The sequence below is a fragment of the Desmodus rotundus genome, chromosome 3, assembly GCF_022682495.2.
Source record: "Desmodus rotundus isolate HL8 chromosome 3, HLdesRot8A.1, whole genome shotgun sequence".
Classification (NCBI taxonomy): Eukaryota; Metazoa; Chordata; class Mammalia; order Chiroptera; family Phyllostomidae; genus Desmodus; species Desmodus rotundus.
In genome coordinates, this window is record NC_071389.1 from 41,065,841 (window position 1) to 41,089,619 (window position 23,779).

At 38.1% G+C, this 23,779-nt stretch overlaps 1 protein-coding gene across 1 annotated transcript; it reads left to right on the forward strand.

The window, feature by feature from the left end:
* The first annotated feature begins 11,474 nt into the window (after window positions 1–11,474).
* LOC128780506 (protein Hook homolog 1-like) lies at window positions 11,475–22,463 on the forward strand. The gene is made up of 6 exons (XM_071220786.1): window positions 11,475–11,516; window positions 11,659–11,781; window positions 16,926–17,013; window positions 17,094–17,154; window positions 19,013–19,153; window positions 22,226–22,463. Exons 1-6 carry the CDS (start codon window positions 11,475–11,477, stop codon window positions 22,461–22,463), a joined length of 693 nt encoding a protein of 230 aa, XP_071076887.1.
* Window positions 22,464–23,779: the final 1,316 nt, after the last annotated feature.

Genomic DNA, 23,779 nt, shown 5'->3' on the forward strand with positions numbered 1-23,779 from the left:
GTATATTTAATATATTTCTTTATATTTAATGTATATGTATGCACACATATATATGATGGAACATGTATATATATTCATATATACACACATATAAAAATTTCTTTATTCATTCATCCATCCAACCTAAATCAGTGGACATGTAGGTTGGTTCTGTCTCTGGGTTATTGTAAAGGACGCTGCAAAGAACATGGGGGCGCATACGTCTTTTCAAGTTAGTGTCTTGTTTTCTTCAGATAAGTACCCGGCAGTGGAATAGCTGGAACATATGGAGTTCTGTTTTTACATCATCATTTCTTTACCCATTTCCACACTGGCGAAAATTTGTTACTTATCTTCCTTCTTCCCTTTGTAGTTTTTTTTTTTGTCTAATAGTACAGCATTAATATAGTACTGCAAGTGAGAGATGGTGCCAGGACTTAAATGAATCATGTCATATTTAAGATTAGATGATCTGTATTGACCTCTCATAGACTTTGTATAAAGGAGGTACTGGACTTGAACTGAAAGCTGCAAGAATTAATGGTTCACATGGGTTTGTAACAAACTGATTCAAACTTCTGTAAGAAGAAAAATTAAGACCACCTATTTGAAACCAAAGATGAAGCCACACCTTCCAATGTGCTTTCTCATTAGTACTTTTTTCCCCATTTTTAATTTAATATTTATTGTTTTTTTTCCATTTCCCTTTAGTCCCTTTATACTGACCCCCTCAGTGATCACCACACTGCTGTCCATGTCCGTGACTCTTTCTTCCTTTTTGCTTCATCCCTCCACCCCTTCACCTCCACCCACATGCTGTCATCCTGCTTTCCATCTCTGAGTCTGTCCTGATTTTCATGATTAGTTCAGTTTGTTCATTAGATTCCACATGTCATTGAAACTGTATGGTATTGGTCCTTCTCTGACTGGTTTATTTCACTTAGCATAATACTCTCCAGGTGCATCCATACCATCACAAAGGGTTAAATTTTGTCCCTTTTTACTGCCCAGTAGAATTCCATTGTGTTGATGTCCCATAGTTATTGTATCTACTCATCTACTGATGGACACTTGGGCTGCTTCCATATCTTGGTGATTGTAAGTAACACTGTAATGAACATAGGAGTGCTTATATTCTTCCAAATTAGTGTTTTGGATTCCTTTGGATAAATTCCCAGAAGTGGGATCACTGGGTCAAAAGGCAGATCCATTTTTAACTTTTGGAGCTCTGTCCACATTGTTTCCATAGTGTCTGCGCCAGTCTGCATTCCCACAAATAGTGCAAAAGGATTCCCCTTTCTCCACATCCTCGTCCATAATTGCTGTTTGTTGATCCATTGAGGATGGCCATTCTGAAAAGTGTGAAGTGATATCTCATTGTGGTTTTAATTTGCATTTCTCTGATGGTTAGTGACATAGAGCATCTTTCACATGTGTATTGACCATCTGGATGTCCTCTTTGGGGAAATGTCTATTTACATCCTTAACCCAATTTTAATTGGGTTGTCTGTTTGTTTTTGGTGTTCAGTTTTGCAAGTACTTCATAAATTTTGAATAGTAACCCCTTATCAGATGTATCTGCGAATATGTTCTCCCATTCTGTGGGTTGTCTTTTTATTTCATTGATGATTTCCTTTGCTGTGCAAAAACTTTTGAGTTTGATGTAGTCCCAATTGTTTATTTTCTCTTGTGTTTCCCTTGCTTGGGGAGATAAAAAAATTGTTATGAACAATGTCCAAAATTTTGCTGCCTATGTTTTCTTTTAGGATTTTTATGATTTTATGTCTAACATAAAAGTTTTTGAGCCATTTTGAATTTATTCTTGTGTGTGGTGTAAGACAGAGGTCTAGTTTAATTTTTCTGAATATATCTGTTCCATTTTCCTAACACCATTTATTGAATAAACTATCTTTAGCCCATTGTACATGCACGCTCTTCTGTCAAATATTAATTGACTATAAAGGAATGGGGTATTTCTGAACTCTTTATTCTGTTCCATTGACCTATGTGTCTGTTTTTATGCCAGTACCATGCTGTTTTGATTACTATGGCCTTATAGAATAGTTTGATATTAGGTAGTGTGATTCCTCTAACTTTGTGCTTTCTCAGGATTGCTGTTGCTATGTGGGGTCATATGTGGTTCCATATAAATTTTTGAAATATTTCTTCTAATTCTGTGAAATACATTATTGGAATTTTGATAAGAATTGCATTGAATCTATAGATTGCTTTCAGGAACATGGACATTTTAATGATGTTAATTATTCCTGTCCATGAACACGGTATGTGCTTTCACTTATTTGTATCTTCTTCAATGTCTTTCTTCAGTGTCATAATTTTCGAATACACCTCCTTTACATCATTGGTTAGGTTTATTCCTAGTTGTTTTATTCTTGTGGAAGCAATTGTAGGTTGGATTGCTTTCTTAGTTTCATTTTCTTTTTTTCCTTGTATTATTATTCATTTATTAATTATTGTATTATTTATTGGTGTTATGTAGACCTACCTTTGCCTGCCCATGTATAAAGTGAATTCTCAGAATGTCAAGCACTTCCCTTTTTCTTTTTTTTTAACTTTTTTTTTATTGTTGTTCAAGTACAGTTTTCTGCCTCTTCCCCTCCCCACCCCTCCTCATCACCCCAGCCCTCCCCACCTACCTCCCCCTGTTTCCACCCCCCTTGTTATTGTCTATGTGTCCTTTATAACAGTTCCTGCTAGTTTCATTTTCTGATAGCTCATTATTGGTATATAAAAATGTATCTGATTTCTGGATATTAATTTTGTGTCCTGCTACTTTGCTGAATTCATTGATCAGTTTTAATAGGTTCTTGGTGGAATCTTTAGGGTTCTCTATGTACAGTATCATATCATCTGTGAATAAAGACAGTTTTACTTCTTCCTGTCCAGTCTGGATGTCTTTTGTTTCTTCTTCTTGTCTGATTGCTGAGGCTAGGACTTCCAGTAGTATGCTGAATCAGAGAGGTGAAAGCAGACATCTTGTCTTTTTCCTGGCCTTAAGGAGAAGGCTTGTAGTTTTTGCCCATTGAGTATGATGCTGGCAGTGGGATCTTCATATATGGTCTTTATTAAGTTTAGGTATGTTCTCTCTATTCCCACTTTGCTGAGTGATTTTATGATAAGTGGGTGCTAAATTTTATCAAATGCTTTTCTGTACTTATATCACACTAAAAAGTTTTTCGACAGCAAAGAAAACCATCAACAAAATGAAAAGACAACCCACAGAAAGGGAGAACATTTTCTTAGATACATCTAATAAGGAGTTAATATCCAAAATTCATAAGAACTTATAAAACTAAACACCAAAACAACAAACAGGACAAATAAAAAATGAGCAAAGAACCTGAAGAGACATTTCTCCAAGGAGGATATTCAAATGGCCAATAGACATATGAAAAGATGCTCGATGTCACTAACCATCAGAAAAATGCAAATTAAAACCACAATGAGATATCACTTCACACTTTTCAGAATGGCTATCCTCAATGAATCAACAAACAGCAAGTGTTAGTGAGGATGTGGAGAAAGGGGAATCCTTTTGCACTATTATTTGTGGGAATGCAGACTGGTGCAGCCACTATGGAAAGCAGTGTGGAGAGAGCTCAAAGTGTTAAAAATGGTTCTGCCTTTTGATCCAGTGATCCCACTTCTGGGAATATATATTCAGAGAAATCCACAATGCCAAGTCAAAAGAACATAGGCACCCCTATATTCATTGCAGTGTTATTTACAATTGCCAAAATGTGGAAGCAGCCCAAGTGTCCATCAGTAGATGAGTGGATAAAACAAGTATGGGACATTTACACAATGCAATACTACTTGGGTATAAAAAAGATAATTTAACCCTTTGGCCAGTATGGATGGACCTGGAGAACATTATGCTAAGTGAAACAGGCCATTCAGAGAAAGACAAATACCATATGATCTCACTCATATGTGGATTCTAATGAACAGATTGAATTAACAAGCAAAATAGAGATAGATCATAGGGAGCAGGATGACAGCTATGGGGAGTATAGGGTGTCGAGAGATCAAGCAAAAAGGAAAACGGACTCACGGACATAGACAACAAGTTGGTGATAGAGGGGTAGGGAGATATAAGGGTGATAAATGGTAATGGAAAAAAATTACAATAGAGTTTAGAAGGAAAATACAAGTAAATCCTAAATTCATAAGTTTCAAAGACTATTAATGAGGAGTAAATATTTTCTCAAAGAGAAATTGAGGGAAATTGCTGCCAGTAATACTGCCTTACAATAAATGTTCAAAGGAGTTCTTCAGAAAGAAGAAAAAAGACTTAGGTCAGATACTCAGATCTATAAAGAAAGGAAGACATTTAGAAAAGAAATCAATGAAGGTAAATAAATCTTTCCTTTTCTTAATTGATGTGATAACACTTTGTTCAAGATAAAAAGAGAGACAATTGATTCAGTGATTATAGTTTATGGATAAGTGATAAGACTGAGCCAATGTTATAAAGGGACGGAGAAAGCAACTAGGAAAATTGGAAGTTACTGACACAACTGAGGAAGCAGTGTAGCGTTATTTGAAAGTAGATTTGAATCAGTTGGAAATGTATATTGTAAACTCTAGGTCAACCACGTAACAAGTTTAAAAAAGAAATATAATTATATGCTAAAACAGAAGAGAAAATATAATTATATAAAATGCTCAATTAAGGTAGAAAATGAGGGAAAGACAAAGAAACAAAACCCAATAGTAATAAATATGATAGATATTAATCTGTATAAATAATCATTTTAAATGCCAATGTACTAATTAAAAGACAGAAGCGGTCACAATGCATTAAAAAACAAGATGTCTTTCATGTATAAAAATACATGATTGTTTATTGTTCATGTATAAAAATACAACCAATTTTTGTTATGTTCATCTTTGTATCCTTCCTAAAATTTTGCTGAATTCATTTACTAGTTCTAACAATTTGTGTGTATGTGAAAGCTTTAGAGTTTTCTACATATGACATAATGTCATCTGTGAAAATAAATTATTTCAGTTGAGCATCAAAAAGAATAATTTGTGGACACTCAGGAATGAATTTACCCAAGGAGGCAGAAGAAATATATACAGAAAAGTATAAACTATGGTTGAATGAAGTTAAAGAAGGCACAAATAAATGGAAAGATATTTTCTGTTCATGAACTAGAGGACTTAATATTTTTAAAATGACCATAATACTTAAAGTGATTCAACATAATCTCTATCAGATTCAAATGGCATTTTTTACTGAAATAGAAAATATAATCCTAAAATTCACATGGGACCAAAAAAGGTCCTAAATAACCAGAACAATCTTGAGAAAGCAGGACAAACTGGAAGCCTCCTACTCCCTGACTTCAAAAACATTACAAGCTACAGTAATCAAAATAGTATGGCACTGACATAAAAACATGTAGAGACTGATGGAACACACATAGAGAGCCCAGAAATAAACCCATGCATATGTGGTCAAATGATCTTCAACACCGGCATCAATATTGCAAAATAGGGATCAACAAAAGGTGCTTGGAAAAGGAATATCTGCACACAAAAGAATGAAATTGTACCCTTACCTTATACTATATATAAAAATCAACTTACACTCGATTAAAGAATTAAACATAAGACTTCAAGCTATAAAACTCTGAAAGAAAACATAAAGGGAAAACTTCCCAACCTTGAGCTTAGCAGTGATTTCTTTGATATGGCAATAAAAACAAAAATAGAAAAGTAGGAGTATATCTACCTGAAAAGTGTCTGTAGAGCAAATAAAATAATACACACAGTTTAAGACCCTATGATGGGAACAATGTTGGTGTAGTCATGTGGCCAGGCAGAGTGGCTGCAGGAGAGGGAGGCACAGGGGAATGTTCGAGAGGCAGGAGGACGGAACCATGTAGGTCAAGGAAATTGTAAGCAGGGTAAGGAGTTCAGATTTTATTTTAAGTTTGATTACAGGCCACTGCAGTTTTTTTTGTTTATTTGTTTTGTTTTTAACCAAAAAGTGATGGGATCTGATTTCTCTCCTGTGAAAAGACCCTGCATTTCTTGAAGATGTATTGTACTTTGAAGAGCAGAAGCAGAGAGACAGGTTGAGGAGTCATTGCGGGCATTGCAATGAGCAGGCTGGTGGGCAATGGTTAATAACGGAGATAGTAGTGGATGAAGAGAATCATATGGAATTCAGAATGTGTTTTTGGAAGCAGAATTGATAACATGAGCTTGTTGATGGGAAGAGAGTCATACCAGTGATGATGATGATGATGATGATGATGATGATGATATTTTGAGGGCTTTTGCCCAATCCTCATGAACCACACTCAATAGTAGATACTTACTGTTGCATACCCCATTTTACAAAGGAAGAAAGATAAAATATCTCTTTAGGAATTAAGTAAAACTGTCAATATTTTGAGTGTGGGTAGTAGTGCCACTCGTTGAGATGGGGAAAACAGAAGGAAGAACAGGTTTGAGTAGGAAGGTATGATTCTTTTAGCCGTGTTAAATTTGACGCATTTATTAGATATCCCAGTGGACATATCAAGTAGACAGTTGGCAGGTGTAGTGTTCTGGAAAGAAGTATTTTTAAGTCAGGGGATTGGCTGAATCATTTAGGAAGAAGGAGTGGAGGAGTAAACAGGTCCCAGAAGAGAATAATGAATGCCAATACATAGGAGTGGAAGAGAAAAGAAGCCAAGAGTCCTTAAATAAAGACGAGACAAATGGGGAAACAGAGAGAGAATCTTTGGTAACTGCTAGCAGGGTTGAGAGTCTGAAAGGGCAACAGTGTGTTATATAAGCACATGGATTGGTCAAAAGAAAACAGGTAGGAGGAAGAAAAATATGAGGCTGGAACAATGCACAGATTAGCCAGTACTTCTCAGTAGATGGTGTAAGGGTAAACAAGTCTGGGAAAGTACATTCAGAACTTGAAGTCTGGAAAGGAAACAGAATTTCAGCAAGTCTGCACAAGTACATGCCACAATTTCCGGTTTAGCAAGAGGAGCTTGGAGGATCTTGAAAAAGTGTTGCAAGAAAGGTTGTAAGCCTGGACAGGGGTAGGAGGAGATGAAGGAGAATCTGACATCTCAGAGGACATAAGATAGAGAAAAGATATTTACAAGGGAAATGGTCGGTGTGTTGGATTTGTGAAGATAGAGTAAGATAGAAATGACATGATCTTTCTTCAAGCTGTCAATGTGGAAATCACTGATCTCAGAGTATCCGGGTTGAGTGACAGGAAAGAAAGCTTGTGGAGTGCTGGAAGAATGGGAGTGGATGAGTGGAGACAGCATTCAGAAGGTAGCTGCACAGGGACCCCATTTGTATTCATAGTGATCCTCTTAATGCACATACTGTTGCTTACTATAAGTATGATCACAATGCCTTAGGAAGGGAGTTTGTACTTGCATGTTAAATTCTTGTGTGAGTACCTCTGTAGTATAAATTCCTAAAAGGAGAACAATTGTGTCAAAGGGTATGTTTATTTAAATACTGATAAATATGACCAAATTTTGTACAGAGTCTCTACTACCTATCTACAAGTGTACCAATTTCCCCACACGCTTATCAACTCAGAGCTGATTATTCGCCAACTGAAGTAATGAAAAATGATTGCACTTGATTTCAATATTATTATTTATTATTTTTAATTACATCATTTTAAAGCTCAAAGCGATGTTGTGTGTATTTTTGTTAAAGCCATTTGTTTTTATTTTTTCTGAATTCATTCCCTTCACTCGGTTTTTTTTCTATTGTCTAGTTTGTCCTTTCTTTATTGATTTGGTTGTATCATAAAATATTAATGGAACTAGGCTTTTATCTATTATTTGTGCCCCTAATATTCTCCTCACATTTTTTTCCTGGGCTTCTGACTTCGATTAGAGTATTTTTGCCATGTAGAAATGTTCGTTTATAATGTAGTCAGAAGTATTAATCTTTATTTCAGGCCCACATAGCTTGGTGTCATGCTTAGAAAAACCATGCCTACTGCAATCATGTAATTTGCCCACATTGTCTTTGAATTCCTTGATGTTTTGGCTCTGGTTACCTTTGCGACTTTATCAGTGGCTGTCCCCCTGACAGTCCACTGTAGTCACACTGCTGTCCCTGACCATGGCAGGTGCACCCCAGACTCTTGCCCAGGACGCCTGCACAGTTCTCTCCCTACCCTCCTTCAGTGTATGTTCAGCAATGATCTTCTCAAGAAGGGTTCCTCTGACCACCCTTTGTCCAACTGCAACTCTTCACCTTCCTGCTTCATTTGACTTTATGGCACAAATTCTCATTTAGCACAAAGCATGCTCTGACTTTTGTTTATTCTCTCTCTTTCCCTCTCTTCCCCTCTAGAATGTAGCCTGCACAAGGGCAGAGACTTTTTAAAAATCTGTTTTGTTCACTGTGATATCAACAATGAATGCATATAGTAAATGCTCAGTAAATGTTTGTTCCCTACGTCAGCAGTGAGAAGATGATGAAGAAGGAGGAGGAGGAGGAAGGGGAGGGGAATGAGGAGGAGAAGAAGAATTCACATTCCAGGAAGTACAGAAAATAAAGCAGTCTGAGAGAGATATTAAAATAAGTAGGCCAAATATTCACAGACATAATGGAAAGATTAGATCTTATAAAGTAAAATAGGATATTTTACACAGAAGAAAATAAATATTAATATTTACATTAGTACAATAGAACTAAAAATTAAAAATATAATCTTGGAAATTATAATTGTAACACTGAATGTATATGGCACTTATAATATTGGCAACATTTGAAGCCTTAAAAAGCTTTTCTACACTCTAATTCAACCTGAGGAAGGTGATATGGGAAACTGAGGCAAGGAAGAGAAGGACCTTGCCTGAAGTTCCTGGCCCGTTAAGTGGCGAAGACAGGATTTGAATCCAGGTGATCTGCACTCCTGACCACTCCTGTTGTGCTCGTGCTATTTTAATGTCCCAAAGGCACTTTGTTTCCTTGGCAGTGGCCCTCCTTGAGCCTTATTTTTGTAATCTATCAGATGGAGGGGTGAGGGTTAGGCTACAAGATGTACTGGAATTTGTAAAGCAAACGGCGTTTGCACTGTCTGCCTGGGAGGGTATTACCAAGTCCTATCTATGGAATATCGTTGGTACAGTTTGAAACTAAAAGAACAGATTGGAATTTGACCTGAGGAATCCCAAATAATATTTCTTGACAACCCATAAAACACTATTAAAACATTTTTTGATTTCTAAAAAGTGCATTCTCCCAAAGACAAGCAACGCAGAACAGTACCTAAGTGCAGTAATTTGGAATGGTCAGTTGAATCTGATTGAAGTTCTGTGTTAGAGAGTTTAGGGACGGGACAGGTTGAGACCGCCCCCAAGTGGTCACAAGGTAAAATGACAGTAGCAAGCCAGCTCTTTGATGCAGGAACTCTTGCTGTATTCTTGCTTCCTTCCAGCCAATAGGTCTCTTGGACCTAAGGCCATTTTGGTTGGAGTGGCTATGCCAGTGTTTTTCTAGAGGTCACCCATTGTTTACACTCACTAGAGGATACAAATTCCCTGCGGAGTATGGTGTTCTTAGCTGTTTGTGATATGGGGCTAGCTCACCTTTCCATCTCCTTTCTGTGGTCATGCCAGGCATACTCCTTGCTTTGGGCTTCTGCAAGTATGATCCCACGGGCTGGAATGCCCCTGCCTCCTTTTCTTCCAGAAGAGATCCCCATAGTCTTTGAAAGCTCAGTTAAAATTTTTTTTTCCCCAGTTAAAAATTTCTAAGTGGCCTCTGTCCCTGCCACTCCTCACCAGGCAGGGATCAAATGCGTATTCTTAAATGCATTTTATCCCAGGAGTTTCAAACAACAGAAAACAAATGGTTTAGGCACTGTTATTTCCTGCCATGACCACTGAAACATCCTCTTAACAGTTTCCTGGGTCAGTTCTTTTTGTCCCTACCCACTCTCCAAACAGTTGCCAGAGTGATGTGTCCAATGTCAGGCGTTAGTAATCCACTATTTTACGTGGAACCCTTTGATGGCTTTCCCTTACTTGTGGAGTGGCCTCCAACTCTTCTGACTATGCACGTCTGTTAGTACATACTTTCCAGCATGCACGCACAGCATAGATTTATTTAGCTCTTTGTAAATAAAGAACATGTTTTACTATGGTCACACATTGTGTATGTTATAAAACACAAAATGAAAATGAAAGAATTAAAAGTAAGGACAATATTTACTATATTTTTATTACCAGTGTTAAAAGTCTTATTGCACTAAATCATATTCTATGGTGAAAGTGATGGGATTGGATGTATTTGGTAATTTTTGAAAATCTGTTTGACACTGTTGCAGTTTATTTGGATATTTCATTTTAATGGTTGTTGTAGCAATAACACTAGAAGTTCAAAAAAATTTTCAGCACCCAAACAAAGTCTTGTGCAACCCTTGGTGCAAATGAAACCCACTATGGAAACTATTGGAACAGGATCCAAACTGTGCAAAATGGCATGCAACGTCTTTAAGGACCGACCCAGTTTACCCTTCTACCCAGTCTGTGAGCACTGTGTCCTGTACACCCAACACACTTGACCTCAGACCTGGACCACTTATGGGTTTATGGCTGCACCGTATGCTCTCACGTGTCTGTTCCTTTGGGAGTGAAGGGAATGTCTTTGATCTTCTTTGGCAGCTGTGGATGTCTAGTCATTTTTAAAAAGTATGCATATAGAAGCCATTTGTCTTTGAGCTTTTGTAAATCCCACCCCAGGCCCCTAGAATCAATTGCTTCCTCATTTGGTGCTTGGAGAACATCTTTACACTTCCCTCAACTATATATATATATATATATATATATATATATATATGGAGAGAGAGAGATAGATATGTATATCTATATGTATATGTATATATAATTAGTGTATTGTAGGTCTTTAATTTATTATTTTTTTTGCTAGACTTGAGGGAAAAATACTGTTTATCTTGGACAACTTTCTCCGTTCATGGAAGGAATTCTACGAATGTTGGTGGAGTGAATAAATAAATGTTAATACCTACCATCAAGTCTACCCACTGTGTATGTCTTCAAACAATTGCATTAAGAATGAACCCCAGTCACCCCCGGCAGGAGAAGGGCAGGTGGTAACCTTTGTGGCGGGAGGCCTGGATCTCCTGTGACTAGAAGCCTATTTTACTCTTCTGTTGCAGGAGCCTTTCCTAAGGGCCCCGGTCACCCGGGATTATTCTGCTCCTCACCCTCACTCCGTCCTAGGACTGCTGTTATTGTCTGTGCTACCACTCAGGGAAGAAAGAGGGGGATATCCCACAGACATTCTTGGATACCCAGGTGTTTTGGGGGGAGCATAAGGGAGTGGTATGGTCCCACTGAAGAAACTGAACCGGAAAATCAAGACTTTCTAACAATTAATAAGTTACAGCTTGGGCTGGATTTTTGTCATCAGTTCCACATTGGTGGCACTCCATCCTAGGGCTCTAAGAAGCCATGGACTCCATTTACCAGGATTCCTTCCCCACGCAGTTTCAGGTTAGAGCTGGCCAATGAGCAGCAGCAATACAGAAGATTTAGAAGGTAGAAGGGAAGGAGAAACTGTTGTCCTCAGGAGTCAGCTGCAGCCACAGTAAGAGCAGAGTTGACAAGCTTTTGGGACCATTTCTTTGCTGTACAGGCCAACACAATTGGTGGGAGTTTCCCAGAGATCTTCACGAAGTGTCTCCCAAGCTCTTTAGACCCACCCACTTCAGCTTCTCAAGCTGAGACTTCAAAGTTGTCTTCCCCAGCAATTCCAAAGGTAAGCCCTTAACTCCTATACAGCACTGCTTACACCTGGAATACAAGGAGTTGTTTCTGTTTTGCTAACCGAACTCTGCCTCCTCTTGTGGAAGTGAGGGGTGGAGAATGAAAGAGACCTTTGTGCTGTTGACCAGCTGCAGTCAATGTCTAAATCATTTCAAAACCTAGAAGCTTAGAACAGTCGCCATTTCCTTGTTCACAATTCAGTGGGTCAGGACTTGGGGCTTTCTGAGCTCAGCAAGGAGGTTTATCTCAGTTCCACGTGGGCTTCCTGCAGGGACTTGATTGAGGCTGGTGGGTCCAGAATGGTTTCATGTAATGTCTGAGACCTTGATGCTGGCTGTGTGTTGGGAAACCTTAGTTTTCCCTCCCATGGCCTCTCATTCCACATGCTCTCCAGTCAGGAGGCTAGTTTGAGTCTCTTTCCTTGGGGCCTGGCTTCCAGGAGGCGGAGAGCAGAAGCTGCCACTTCTTAAGCTTGTATTGGCATAGCATTACTTTTGCCACATTCTGTGGACAGGTCAAAACAAGTAACCAGCCCAAATGGAAAGGAGGGGAGCCAGAGTCCTCCTTATGAAGGGGAGAGTGGCAAAACCACCTTATAAGGAGTGTGGGAGGGAATGTTGCAGCCACTTTTGAAAGCAAGGTCTACACCAGCTGAGGAAAGTGAAGCTCAGAGACATCAAATAATTTGCTGAAAGTCACTTAACAGTTAAGTGTCAGGGCCAGGATGGAACTCTGACCAGTTTGAATTCCAAGGTCATGTTCTTAGTCACTATACTCTACTGCCTTTCCACTTCCATTTTAATTATCTCTAAAGCTTTTCCTGACTACATGTTTGAATGTCCAATGTCCATGTGGATTTCGAGGCCCAGGGGGGAAAATGCTACCTTCCCTATAATTCTAAGCATGAAATAAATTGTCTTCAAATTTAACCTTTCATAGCATTTCTCTGAAGGTGCTTCACATTAAAAAAATACAAGCTAAGAAACTGCCTCTATTTCAGATACCTAAATCAGAATCTTTTCTGAGTGTCTTAATATTTCAGTGAGTGTATGGGGTCTTTAACTTTCACAGAAGTCTGTAAGAGCCCTGTTCCTGGTTTAGGTCTTATTTATCTCTCCATCTCTTGGATCATAAGGCAGAAGATCTAGTGCATAGTAGTTAATTAGCACATGCTGAATGGACGAAAATGCGAATGAGCCTATGTTATTTCCCCAAAATTATTGTGACCCTTCTGTGCACCAGGAAATGTATGGCCATTGAAATTGAGCTCTGAGAGCCTCAGCCCTACCATTACTAGTCACTTAGGACCCTCTTGGTTTCCCTCCCAATTTTGTTTTTTCCCATTCCATGTCCCAACAACTTCTGGCCCTTGGCTTAGTGTGATAGCTTTGGCTCAGTTTTTCAGTGTTAGTTTTCACACTCTTGGTTTTGACCCTTATTGCCCTCTGAGAACCACTATGAATCGGATCTCCTACCTTGCTTCCCATCTCTGCCATCCAGACCCTGGCCTTTGCCACCATGGTACTCTCTAGTCTCCGGAGGACAAGAATGGTGTTTGTTCTGCCCACCATTGGCTACCCAATACAAAGTTCAAAGTGTGCTATTTGGATTGAACTGAACTGGTGCCCTTAGGCTGGCCCACCTCCATCCCAGATGAGACTGTGGTTCAGGGGGAGTGAATGACAGTGGAAGATAATGAAGTGCTCTAGGGCCACCTTTTCTCTAGGGAAGAGCAGGAGGAGATTTTATTAGAAGGGCTTCCCGGGAGCCAATGAGCTGAGTAATCTCCAGTGAAGCCATAATGAACCTCGTGTCAGAGGGCCCACTAGTTGCCAATTCTCTATGCACATGGTGCCCTTTTTTGCTAAACTTCCCTGGAGCTCTTTTGCTAATTTAACTTTCCTTAATAATCAGCAGATGGCTTCTGTCTGGGCAATCATCAGCTGGTACTTAGCTATGGCAGAGTCAAGAGGAGACATGGGACTTGTTAGGGGTGGGGGATCCAGATGCCAACATGCAGAGTGCCAGGTGAAGTTATAGGCATTTTCTAATTGGTGTTGGAGGCAGCGAGGAAAGCTGAGAGGGGCATTCAGACAAACTTTCCCAGAAGGGGGAGACTGCTGGTTGGGGAGTCAGGCAGAACCAGAGAAGACAATGGCAGTGGAAAGCAGGGACAACTCCAGAATGGAGACTAGTTCTTTTCTGAGAGCTCATTGTCCAGTAGTGTGTATTATGCATACAGGCACACAGTCAACGTACAGGAAATGTAAGCTGGGACCCTCCATTGATTCACATATCCATCCATTCAACAAATACATGTTGAGGCCCTACTTGTGCAGTAGGTCCCAGAGAGCTGGGGTAATTACACAAGTCAGCTTCCCTCAGTCATCGGTTGAGGGACACTACCAGAAGGTGTTGATTCCCTGGCACTTTCCAGATGCAGACCGTGGCAGGGAGAAGTGCTCTGGGGCACTCTGAAAGGTCTAAAGCACTGAGTGTGTCTGATATGGAGGAACTTCAGTCTTTTGACCACTGCACACCCAGAGATTGGAACCTGCCTGGAAATTAATGAGGGCTCAATAAATATTTTTGGAATGAATACCTAGCCAAATTACCAATTCAGAATAAAAGTAGATTTGACAAAGGGGCCAAGGTAATTCAATAGAGGAAGTAGTCTTTTCAACAGATGAGGTAGGAACAATTGGATATCTGTACACAGAAAGACGAATTTGGGAACTTTACTGCACATGTTCAGAACAACTAGTTCAAAGGGTGTCATACCCAGTGTTAAAGCTGTACCTCTTAGGGGAAAATATGGGAGTAAATCTTCATGATCTTGGGGTAGGCAATGATTTCTTAGAGACAGCACCTAAAGCACAAGCAATAAATGAAATAACTTGATTCTTTTGACTTCATTCAAAAACTTTGCATTGCAAATTAACCCATCAAGAAAGTGACAAAACCTACAGAATAGAAGGAAATATTAACAAATAATACACTTGATAAGGGATTCCTATCCTTAAATAACTTCTAAAACTTAATAATAAAAGGGCAAATAAGCCAATTAAAAATGAGCAAAAGAGGGTGGAAGCAGGGGAGGGAGGTGGGTTTGGCTGGGGTGGGGTAGAGATGTGGGGAGAAAATGCAGACAACTGTAATTGAACAACAATAAAATAATTTAAAAATTATAAAATGAGCAAAAGACTTAAATAGTCATTTCTTGAAGAAGATATATGAATGACCAATAAGCACATGAAAGGATGATTAAAAGCATTATTTATTAGGGAAATGTAAATCAAAACCACAATGAGATATTACATCACACCTGCTAGAATGGCCATAATAAAAAAAACATACGATTGAAGTATTGGTGAGAGTGTGGACAAAATGAAATGCTATGTATTGCTGGTGGGAATTTAAAATGATGCAACAGTTCTGGGAAATTCCTCAAAGTCTGGCAGTCCCTCAAAACCTTAAACATAGAGTTATCATGTGACCCAGCCATTTCACTGCGAGGTGTTTATCCCTGAAAATGAAAACATATGTTCACGTGAAAACTTGTACATGAATGTTCCATACAGGCATGACTCATAGTAACCAAAAAGTGGAAATGGCTTACTGACACGTGCTACACAGTGGATACATCCCCAGCTTTCTCTGCTCCCTGGAGGAAGCCAGACACAAAAGGCCACTTACCGTCCAGAAGAACTTAGTCCATAGAGATTGGCGTGGGGAGAGGTGAGGAATAAGGGGTTCTTTTTGGCAGTGACGATGTGCTCTAAGTACAGATTATGGCAGAAGATGCACACCTTTGTAAATACGCCAAAACCCACTGGGCTGTATACTCTAAATGGGTAAATTCTATGGCATATGAATTATGTATCGGTAATGCTGTGTTATAAAAAAGTGTGAAGAGAGAATGAAGATTTTTCAGGAGTATATAGGAAAAAAAAATTACTTCATACAGATGCCTGACTAAAAAGTTACTGAAGGATATGTTGCTTCGATTATGCGATGAACCTAGATCGATGTAAACCTATGTAATCTCCACGTCTCGTCGTTCTGGAATTTTAATACGAGACAGCAGCGAAGGAGAAAACCCCAGGTTGGTAGCCATGGAGCAGACCTGACAACAGCCTTCTGAACATGAGCTGGAGGAGAAAAGCTGTAATAGGCATGTCTCCAGAGAAAAAATAATAGGGACATGTTCATATTTTGAATTTGACCTTGTAAAAATATTATTTAGAGACAACTTTTGAAGCGTTAAGGAAGAATGTAGAAAATCAAGCAAACAGAAAATGAGGTAATCATTAGTTGTGGAAAGACCAAAAAATGAATCAGAAATGTAACCTGAATAAACTACTAGGCTCAATAGTAAAAACATTATAGTTTTAATGTTATAGTTGATACTGACTAGTTTGTTGTGTGTTCTTATCATCAAAGGATGCTAGAGTTTGCCATATGCTTTTCCTGGGTCATTGAGATGATATGTGGCTTTTGTCTTTTATGGTATTAATGTGATTATTTTTTAGTGTGGTTAGTAATTACACTGATTTTTGAATATTAAACCACAAGTTTATGCTTTCGAGATGCCAGTTATTACTATTTTCAGTATAATTTCACATTAGTAATAAAAAGAAATAACAAGATCCAGCATCTCTTACACACAAGACTATATTCTGTGTACAGCTCTAACTTATTACTCAAAACACTTTTGCAAGGGTTTATATCTGTCACTATTCCTATTTTGATAATATGGATACTAAAGCCAAAGAATCCCATAACTTGCCCTAGATGATACAGCTAGGAAGGAGTGAAACAGAATTCAAACCATGATCCATTTACCATCATAGCCCATGCTTTTTAAAAAAATTACTCCACAGTTGTATATTGGTAGTCTGTTGCACGATTACATACATTTGGTTCAAAGGTAGACTGCCTAATGGGGAAGTCACAAGCATTGTGTTATACAAACACCGTATTATTTATGTGACTTTTACAAGAGAAAATTATCCCTTAGCACTAAAACATTGCCAATTATCAAATTAACTTATTAAAATAAATGATTGTAAACATAAAGTACACCATGTGTGGGCAGAACTAAAAATTTTGTTTATATAAACAATCCTTTTTTAGAGACTAATAGAACAGCGTGATACTCTGAAAGAAACAAATGAAGAACTTCGGTGTTCACAAGTACAGCAGGATCACCTAAACCAAACAGGTAAATTTTGCTGGATTTAGAAAAACTTTTTTAATAGTAGAGATACTGAAATGTTAATCTACTTTGCTGTTGTTGTTTAGATGCGTCTGCTACAAAAAGTTACGAAAATCTTGCTGCTGAGATTATGCCAGTGGAATATAGGTAAATTTGTTTTTACTGATAATCCATACTTAATATTAGAAATATGATTTCTTCTTTAATAAATTCCTTAGCCTTTAAAACTTTCCATTTTATGAGTCACAGTGCTAAAAATTACTTTATCTCATCTTTAAGTTTCTAAGTCACATTGTTATTGCTACTATAGCAGTTTTAAAATATATCAAAAATGAAATTTCATAAACTAGCTGAAATGACATATTCTAGTTTTTGTATTCTGTTGAACTTTTTATTCTGTTCTTAAACTCAATGGAAAATCCTTTTAATACGTGGCATTCAAATCCACATGGTAAAAAAAGAAAGACAAGAAGAGGAGCTGCCGATAAAGTAGAAGAATTAAGCGTATGTTAAATAACATACAAATTTTAGATGTTCCTCTTACCCATCTTTTATCTTTGTATTTTACTACTATGTTTACTTACAGACGTTTGCCTAACCTGATATTTTCATCGTTTTCCTTTCTGTGGTGACAGCTTTATTTCGTACTTTAACTCCACACTTTATTTAAATGGCTTTATTGAGATATAACTCACCTATTTAAAAACGTAGAATTGGTGGTTTTTAGTATAGTCATGAGTGAGGCAACCACCATTGCTCTCTGATTTCAGAACATTTCCATTCTCCCCAAAGGTGCCATGTACGTATGAGCAGTCATTCCTCACTCCTGCCTCTCCTCCAGGTTCATCCCGAGGCAACCAGTTACCTACTCTGTCTCTCCATAGATTTGCCTGTTATGGACATTTTGTAGCCATGGAATCCTACAATATGAGGCCTTTGGGACTGACTTGGTCACTAAGAATAATGTGTACAAAGTTGTTGATTTTTCACTGTGTTCAGTTTTTGTTTCAGATAGAGCTTACATGCAGGACTGAAACCAATTGTATTTTTTAGTTATTGCTATCTAGTGATACTAATACCATTTTTAAGTGTCCATAGAGCCTATTTTTTAAAGTTACAGTGCTAGCATTCAGAGGAATAAAGATTGAGATTGATAGTAGTTGCTTTTGGGCAGTGGGATTTAAGAGGGCAGCAGGTAGGGGAGCACTACTTTTTTATTTAGTAACATTACTATCATTTGTATTTAAGAAAACGTGTATGTAAACCTTTAATACAACGTTTTTCTAAAAACCAAAAAAGTCTGGAGATAGTCTGTGACAGCCATTATCATAAAAGTATATTTAAAAATTGTGGGCAAACTGTACCTTCTTAAATCTATTGCTTTTCCTTTATATATTTTTATGGATATGCTCTGTATTAGCTTTAGTAAATAGATTCTAAATGATCAAATTAAGATAATTCATATCACCTCTTAGCAATTTTCATAATAAACATTTAATGATATGTAGCATAATCTTATACTTTACCTTAAAAGCCTTTACTACTTGTGTCTTGAGACATAGCCTTACAGTGTACATAGTGTTTTTCTTAAACACTTCCAGAAGCTTTGGTAATATTTTCTTTAATTAAAAAACTTTTTTTAATTTTTATTCAGTTACAATTGTCTGCATTTTCTCCCCATCCCTCCACCCCACCCCAGCCAATCCCACCTCCCTCCACCACCTCTACTCTCCCCCTTGATTTTGTCCTTGTGTCCTTTACAGTAGCTCCGGTAGACCCCTCTCTCCACTATCCCCTCCCCACTCGCCTCTGGCTATTGTTACATTGTTCTTAACTTCAATGTCTCTGGTTATATTTTGTTTGCTTTTTTCTTTTGTTGATTATGTTCCACATTTTCAAATGACAGCTATTGAGTGGACAAGAATTTCCCTTTTTTAGAAAGTTAAGAACATAAAAACTCTTACACTTAAAAAACTTTAAAACCAATTTTATTTTTCATTATCAGGGAGGTGTTTATTCGACTGCAACATGAAAATAAGATGCTTCGCTTACAGCAGGAAGGTGCTGAGAACCAACGTACTGAAGAACTCCAAGAGCAGCTAGAGCAGAAGCATCGCAAGATGAATGAATTGGAAACGGAGCAAAGGTGACGTGCTCCTTCAAAATGAATAAATCATGGTGATTGAATTCCCTAACCACCAAATCTTGATTCCCAGAAGTGGAAAAGATCATTGTAGTTAAAATAAGTAGGGTTTTTAGAAGAAGATTAATTTTGTTGTTGTTGTTGTTAGTCTGTCACTACCCATTACTCTGAGCAGACTTTGTTAACCAGGTTGCTTATCCTTGAATTTTATTTGTGTGTTTTCACAACTGACAGAGAATTTAACGAATGAATAAATGACAATCTGGCTTTCTATTGCAGTCTGGTGCAGAGATGGGACATAGATCGTGGAGTCAAATTTAAGTCCCACTTCTTCAACTTAACTGTTTGCTTCTGAGCAAGTTACTTAAATCCACACTTAGTGTCCTCAGCTATCAATTTGAGGTGATATCTATTTGTAGAGTTTGCAGGTTACAGATAATGTGTTTAAAGCAAATGGTGTATTTATCTGCTAGCAAGGGGAGGTGTTCAAAATTATAATATTAACAAATGTAACATTTGTATAGTGGTTACTATATGCTAGGCACTTTTCTAAGCATATTTTGGTATTAATCAGTTAAGTCCTCATAATAATTCTATGAAGTAATGAGTATGATTATTACTTTTTTATAGATAAGGAAGCTGAGGTACAAGGAGGTTAAGTAACTTGCCCAGAGTTACACAGCTAGTAAATTCTGGATCCTACATTTGACTCTCTGTCAATCTGATTCCTGAGCCTGTGCTCTTAACCACTATGCTGACCTTCGCCTTATAAATAGCATTTTTGGACTAAACATATTTCGATTTATTTGACCAAATTTTATTAGATTTTACAGACCTCCAGGAACCTAGTAGGCACATGAACCTTGTCTCTCATACTTGTATGCATACATTACATCAGCTGTGGTGAAACAAAGAACATTTTAGTTTTGTGAAGAGATCATTCAATATGACTATCTGATAAAGTTCAAATCAGTTGACACTGGAGGTGCTAAGTTTCTGCTTTTAGAGAGTTAGTAGAGGAAGATAGACATTTAAAAATATAATTATTATATTATGTGATAACTACATATAGACACATATATAATATGTGCATGCACATGCAGCACACAAGGCGTGTCCAGACAGTATCCAGACATGCACTATGAAAATAGAGGAATTTATTAAAGGAGTTACAAGATACAAGAAACATTGTACGTAGAACAATGACCCTTCAGGCCCCTTCGAAGTAGGCACCTTGGGACCTCACACATTCTCCCAGTGTCTCTTTCACTGTTCCAAACACACGGCAAAATCCTTTGCTGGAATTGCCATCAGCTGCTCTGTCATATTTTCCTGAATCTCATTGATCAGGTCCGAAATCTGTTCTCTTTTAAAGATGATTTTAGTTTTGGGAAAAGCCAGAAGTCACAAGGTGCCAAATCTGGGTTCTAGAGGGGCTGAGTCCCCTGGGTGACTTGATGCTGTGCAAAAAAACTACATGAGACAGGATGTATGAGCGGGCACATTGTTGTGATGAAGCTGCCAATCACCAGTTACCTATAGCTGCAGCTGTTTTCATCATATTGCATTGCTCAGCCAACAGAGAACATTGAAGTGCAGCACTCCTAATTGTTTGGCCTAGAGGGGAGTGCTTGTGATGGACACCACCTTCCCAATCAAAAAATATAGTTAATGTGGTCTCGATCTTGCTGCGACTTTGCTGCACCCTCTTTGGGCCTGGAGAACCAGGCGACTTCCATTGGGCCTTCGATTCCAGATCATAGCTGTAGTCACAAGTCACCTCTGGTTATGACCTTCTTGAGGAAATCTAATTCACTGGTAGCAGTTTGAATCAAGTCATTATTCAGCTGATGTCCCTTCTGCTCTGGTAGCAGAAGCTGTGGAATGAATTTGCCATGACACATTTCATGCCAAGGTCCTGTGACAAAATCTCGGACACAGTAGTTTTTGGAATCCCCAGATCAGCCTCTAGTTCTCACACTGTCAGTCTCCAGTCTTTATTGATTGCAGCCTGTACATGTTCAACATTCTCGGGTGTTCTGCTTGTTGCAGGCCTTGCAGAGTGTGGGTCACTTTGCAGTTTCTCAACCATCTTTGAAGTGTTTATGCTGTCCTTCTATTTGTGCTGCACCCATTGCATTGTCCCTGAAAGCCTTCTGAATCATCCAGTAGTTTCTGCTGAGGAATGTTCAAGCTTAATGCGAAATTTGTTGCAGATTCATTGCTCTACTTTCTCAGTCATTTTGAATGCAATGGCCACACAGTACACATGCTCACTCACCAGTGTCTACTGGCCTTACCGCCTAGTACAGTGAAGTAGTCATTGTTCACACATGCGCATTCCAGCCACTCTCCTTAGCTGCCAGGTTACATTGATGTCATGCAAACTGTTCTCATTATATTAACAGTGGCTGGACTTTTCCCATATATATGAATGTGTATGTGTGTGTATGTGTATATATATGTATATATGCACACACTCACCCATATATATATAAAGAGAAAAAGTTAGACAGATACTCTCTTTTGCTGGTAACTTCCAGCTAAGATGACTCCTAAGCAGGGTTTGAAGGAGTGAGATTACGGTAAGTTATATAATCAACATTAACTGCTGGTACTAATCTCTAATTTAAAACACAAGTCATGAAGAAACTGTTGGTAAATGGTGACCTTCCTCTTCTCCTAACACACTGTGAAATTTGAAATAGGAAAAGTAAACCTAGTTTTCATTCATTATAAATACCATACCACCGTAGGAAACTTGAGCTGGTTTTCTTATTTTTTTTCCAGTTAGTACAACATAGTAATGTTGAGTTTTTACCACTAATACATAAAGTACCTTTAAATTTTAAATGTGGTATATATGCTTTCAGGATAAAAGTGTCTTTTATTAAATTTTTCTGTGAAAGTAGCCTCCTATATGCTATATATTATACCTCGCCAAAGATGATTGCTCAGCATGTGTTATTGCTATAAAATGCACACTTTATGAGTTAAATTGCATAAATGCACCTTCATAAATGTTAACTGCTTTGACTTTCAGTACAAATAAACACATGATTCATCTTAAAACAGGCTGAGCAAAGAGCGCATCCAGGAATTGCAGCAGCAGATTGAGGATCTCCAGAAGTCTTTACAGGAGCAAGGCTCCAAGTCTGAAGGAGAAAGTACAAGTACCTTAAAAGTTATACTAATTCTGCTGCGAGGACACTCTGTAATAGGTCCTAATGCTCAAATTAATCCTGCATTTGAAAGCGCTACCTTTATCATTGATGATACCCTTGAATACCGTATATATCTGCATAACAGATAATATCTTGCCCTGGCTGGTGTGGCTCAGTGGTTTGAGCACTGGCCTGCGAACCAAAGGGTTGCTGGTTCTATTCTCAGTCAGGGCACTTGCCTGGGTTGCATGCCAGATCTCCAGGAGGGGATGCATGAGAAGCAACCACACATTAATGTTTCTTTCCCTCTCTTTCACCCTCCCTTTCCCTTGTCTAAAAAGAAAAAAAGAAAAAAATACTGATAATATCTGCCCTTCTTATGTTTAAGTTGTATATAGTATTCATTAAGGCATAAATAGTACCTGCAGCAAAGATAAACCTCCCCGATCTTAAGGCTGAGCAAGATAGACGTTTAGTTCTTGGTCCCATGAAATCCAATCATCAGTGGGGGAGGCTCTGCTCCATGCAGTCATTCACAGTGCTAGGGTGACAGAGGTTCTGCCTTCTTCCCACACACAGTTCCTTCACAGTCCTAAAGTGACAGAGGTTCTGCCTTCTTCCCACACACAGTTCCTTCACAGTCCTAAAGTGGCAGAGGTTCTGCCTTCTTCCCACACACAGTTCTCAAGTTCATTGACATTGTCCAGCTAGTAGATGAGAGAGAGAGCATAGATTGTGTGGGAGGTATGTAATGGGTCAAGCCTGGAAACAGTGTAAACCACTTTCACTCTCACTTCAGTGGGCAGAGCTCAGCCATATAGCCACACTCAGCTTCCGGGGAGGCAGGGCTTCGTAAACACCCAGGCAGTCTGTGCCACACAGTTCAGTGTTGCTCAGTTACTGATGTATAAATGTCTGTAGTAAAAGATACAAAGTACAGAAAGGTTCTCAGAGACAACTACTGTTAAACTTTTGGTATATTTTTCTTAACAATGGATATTTACCAGTGCATATTATCTCAGAAATTGTTAGGCATATTACCTTTCTACTCTTTTTCCTATACCTCAGTAACTATATATGAAATTTTTCTAACTCATTGAATAACTTTAAATATTTTAATGGGTTTGTAATTACATCTATTATTAGAAACTTGTTTTCCTTGTAACTTATTCCTGATGTTTCTAAGCTGATTTTCTGTTATAGTGCTGACTATCTAGTTTAACTAAGTCTCAGAACAATGTTATATTCAAACATCTGAGTTTGACCCAATTTTTAGTAATTTACATAAATGTGATTGGCACACTAGTGTTTGAAGACAAAATCACCAATATCTATTACATTGATGTTATATATATAAATACTACATTTAACTAGATAATATTAAAAAGGTTATTGCTGAATATTTTATATGTATCACTCTCAGTTTGTTTAATTAGCAAGTTCTACTATAATTATTGAATGCATT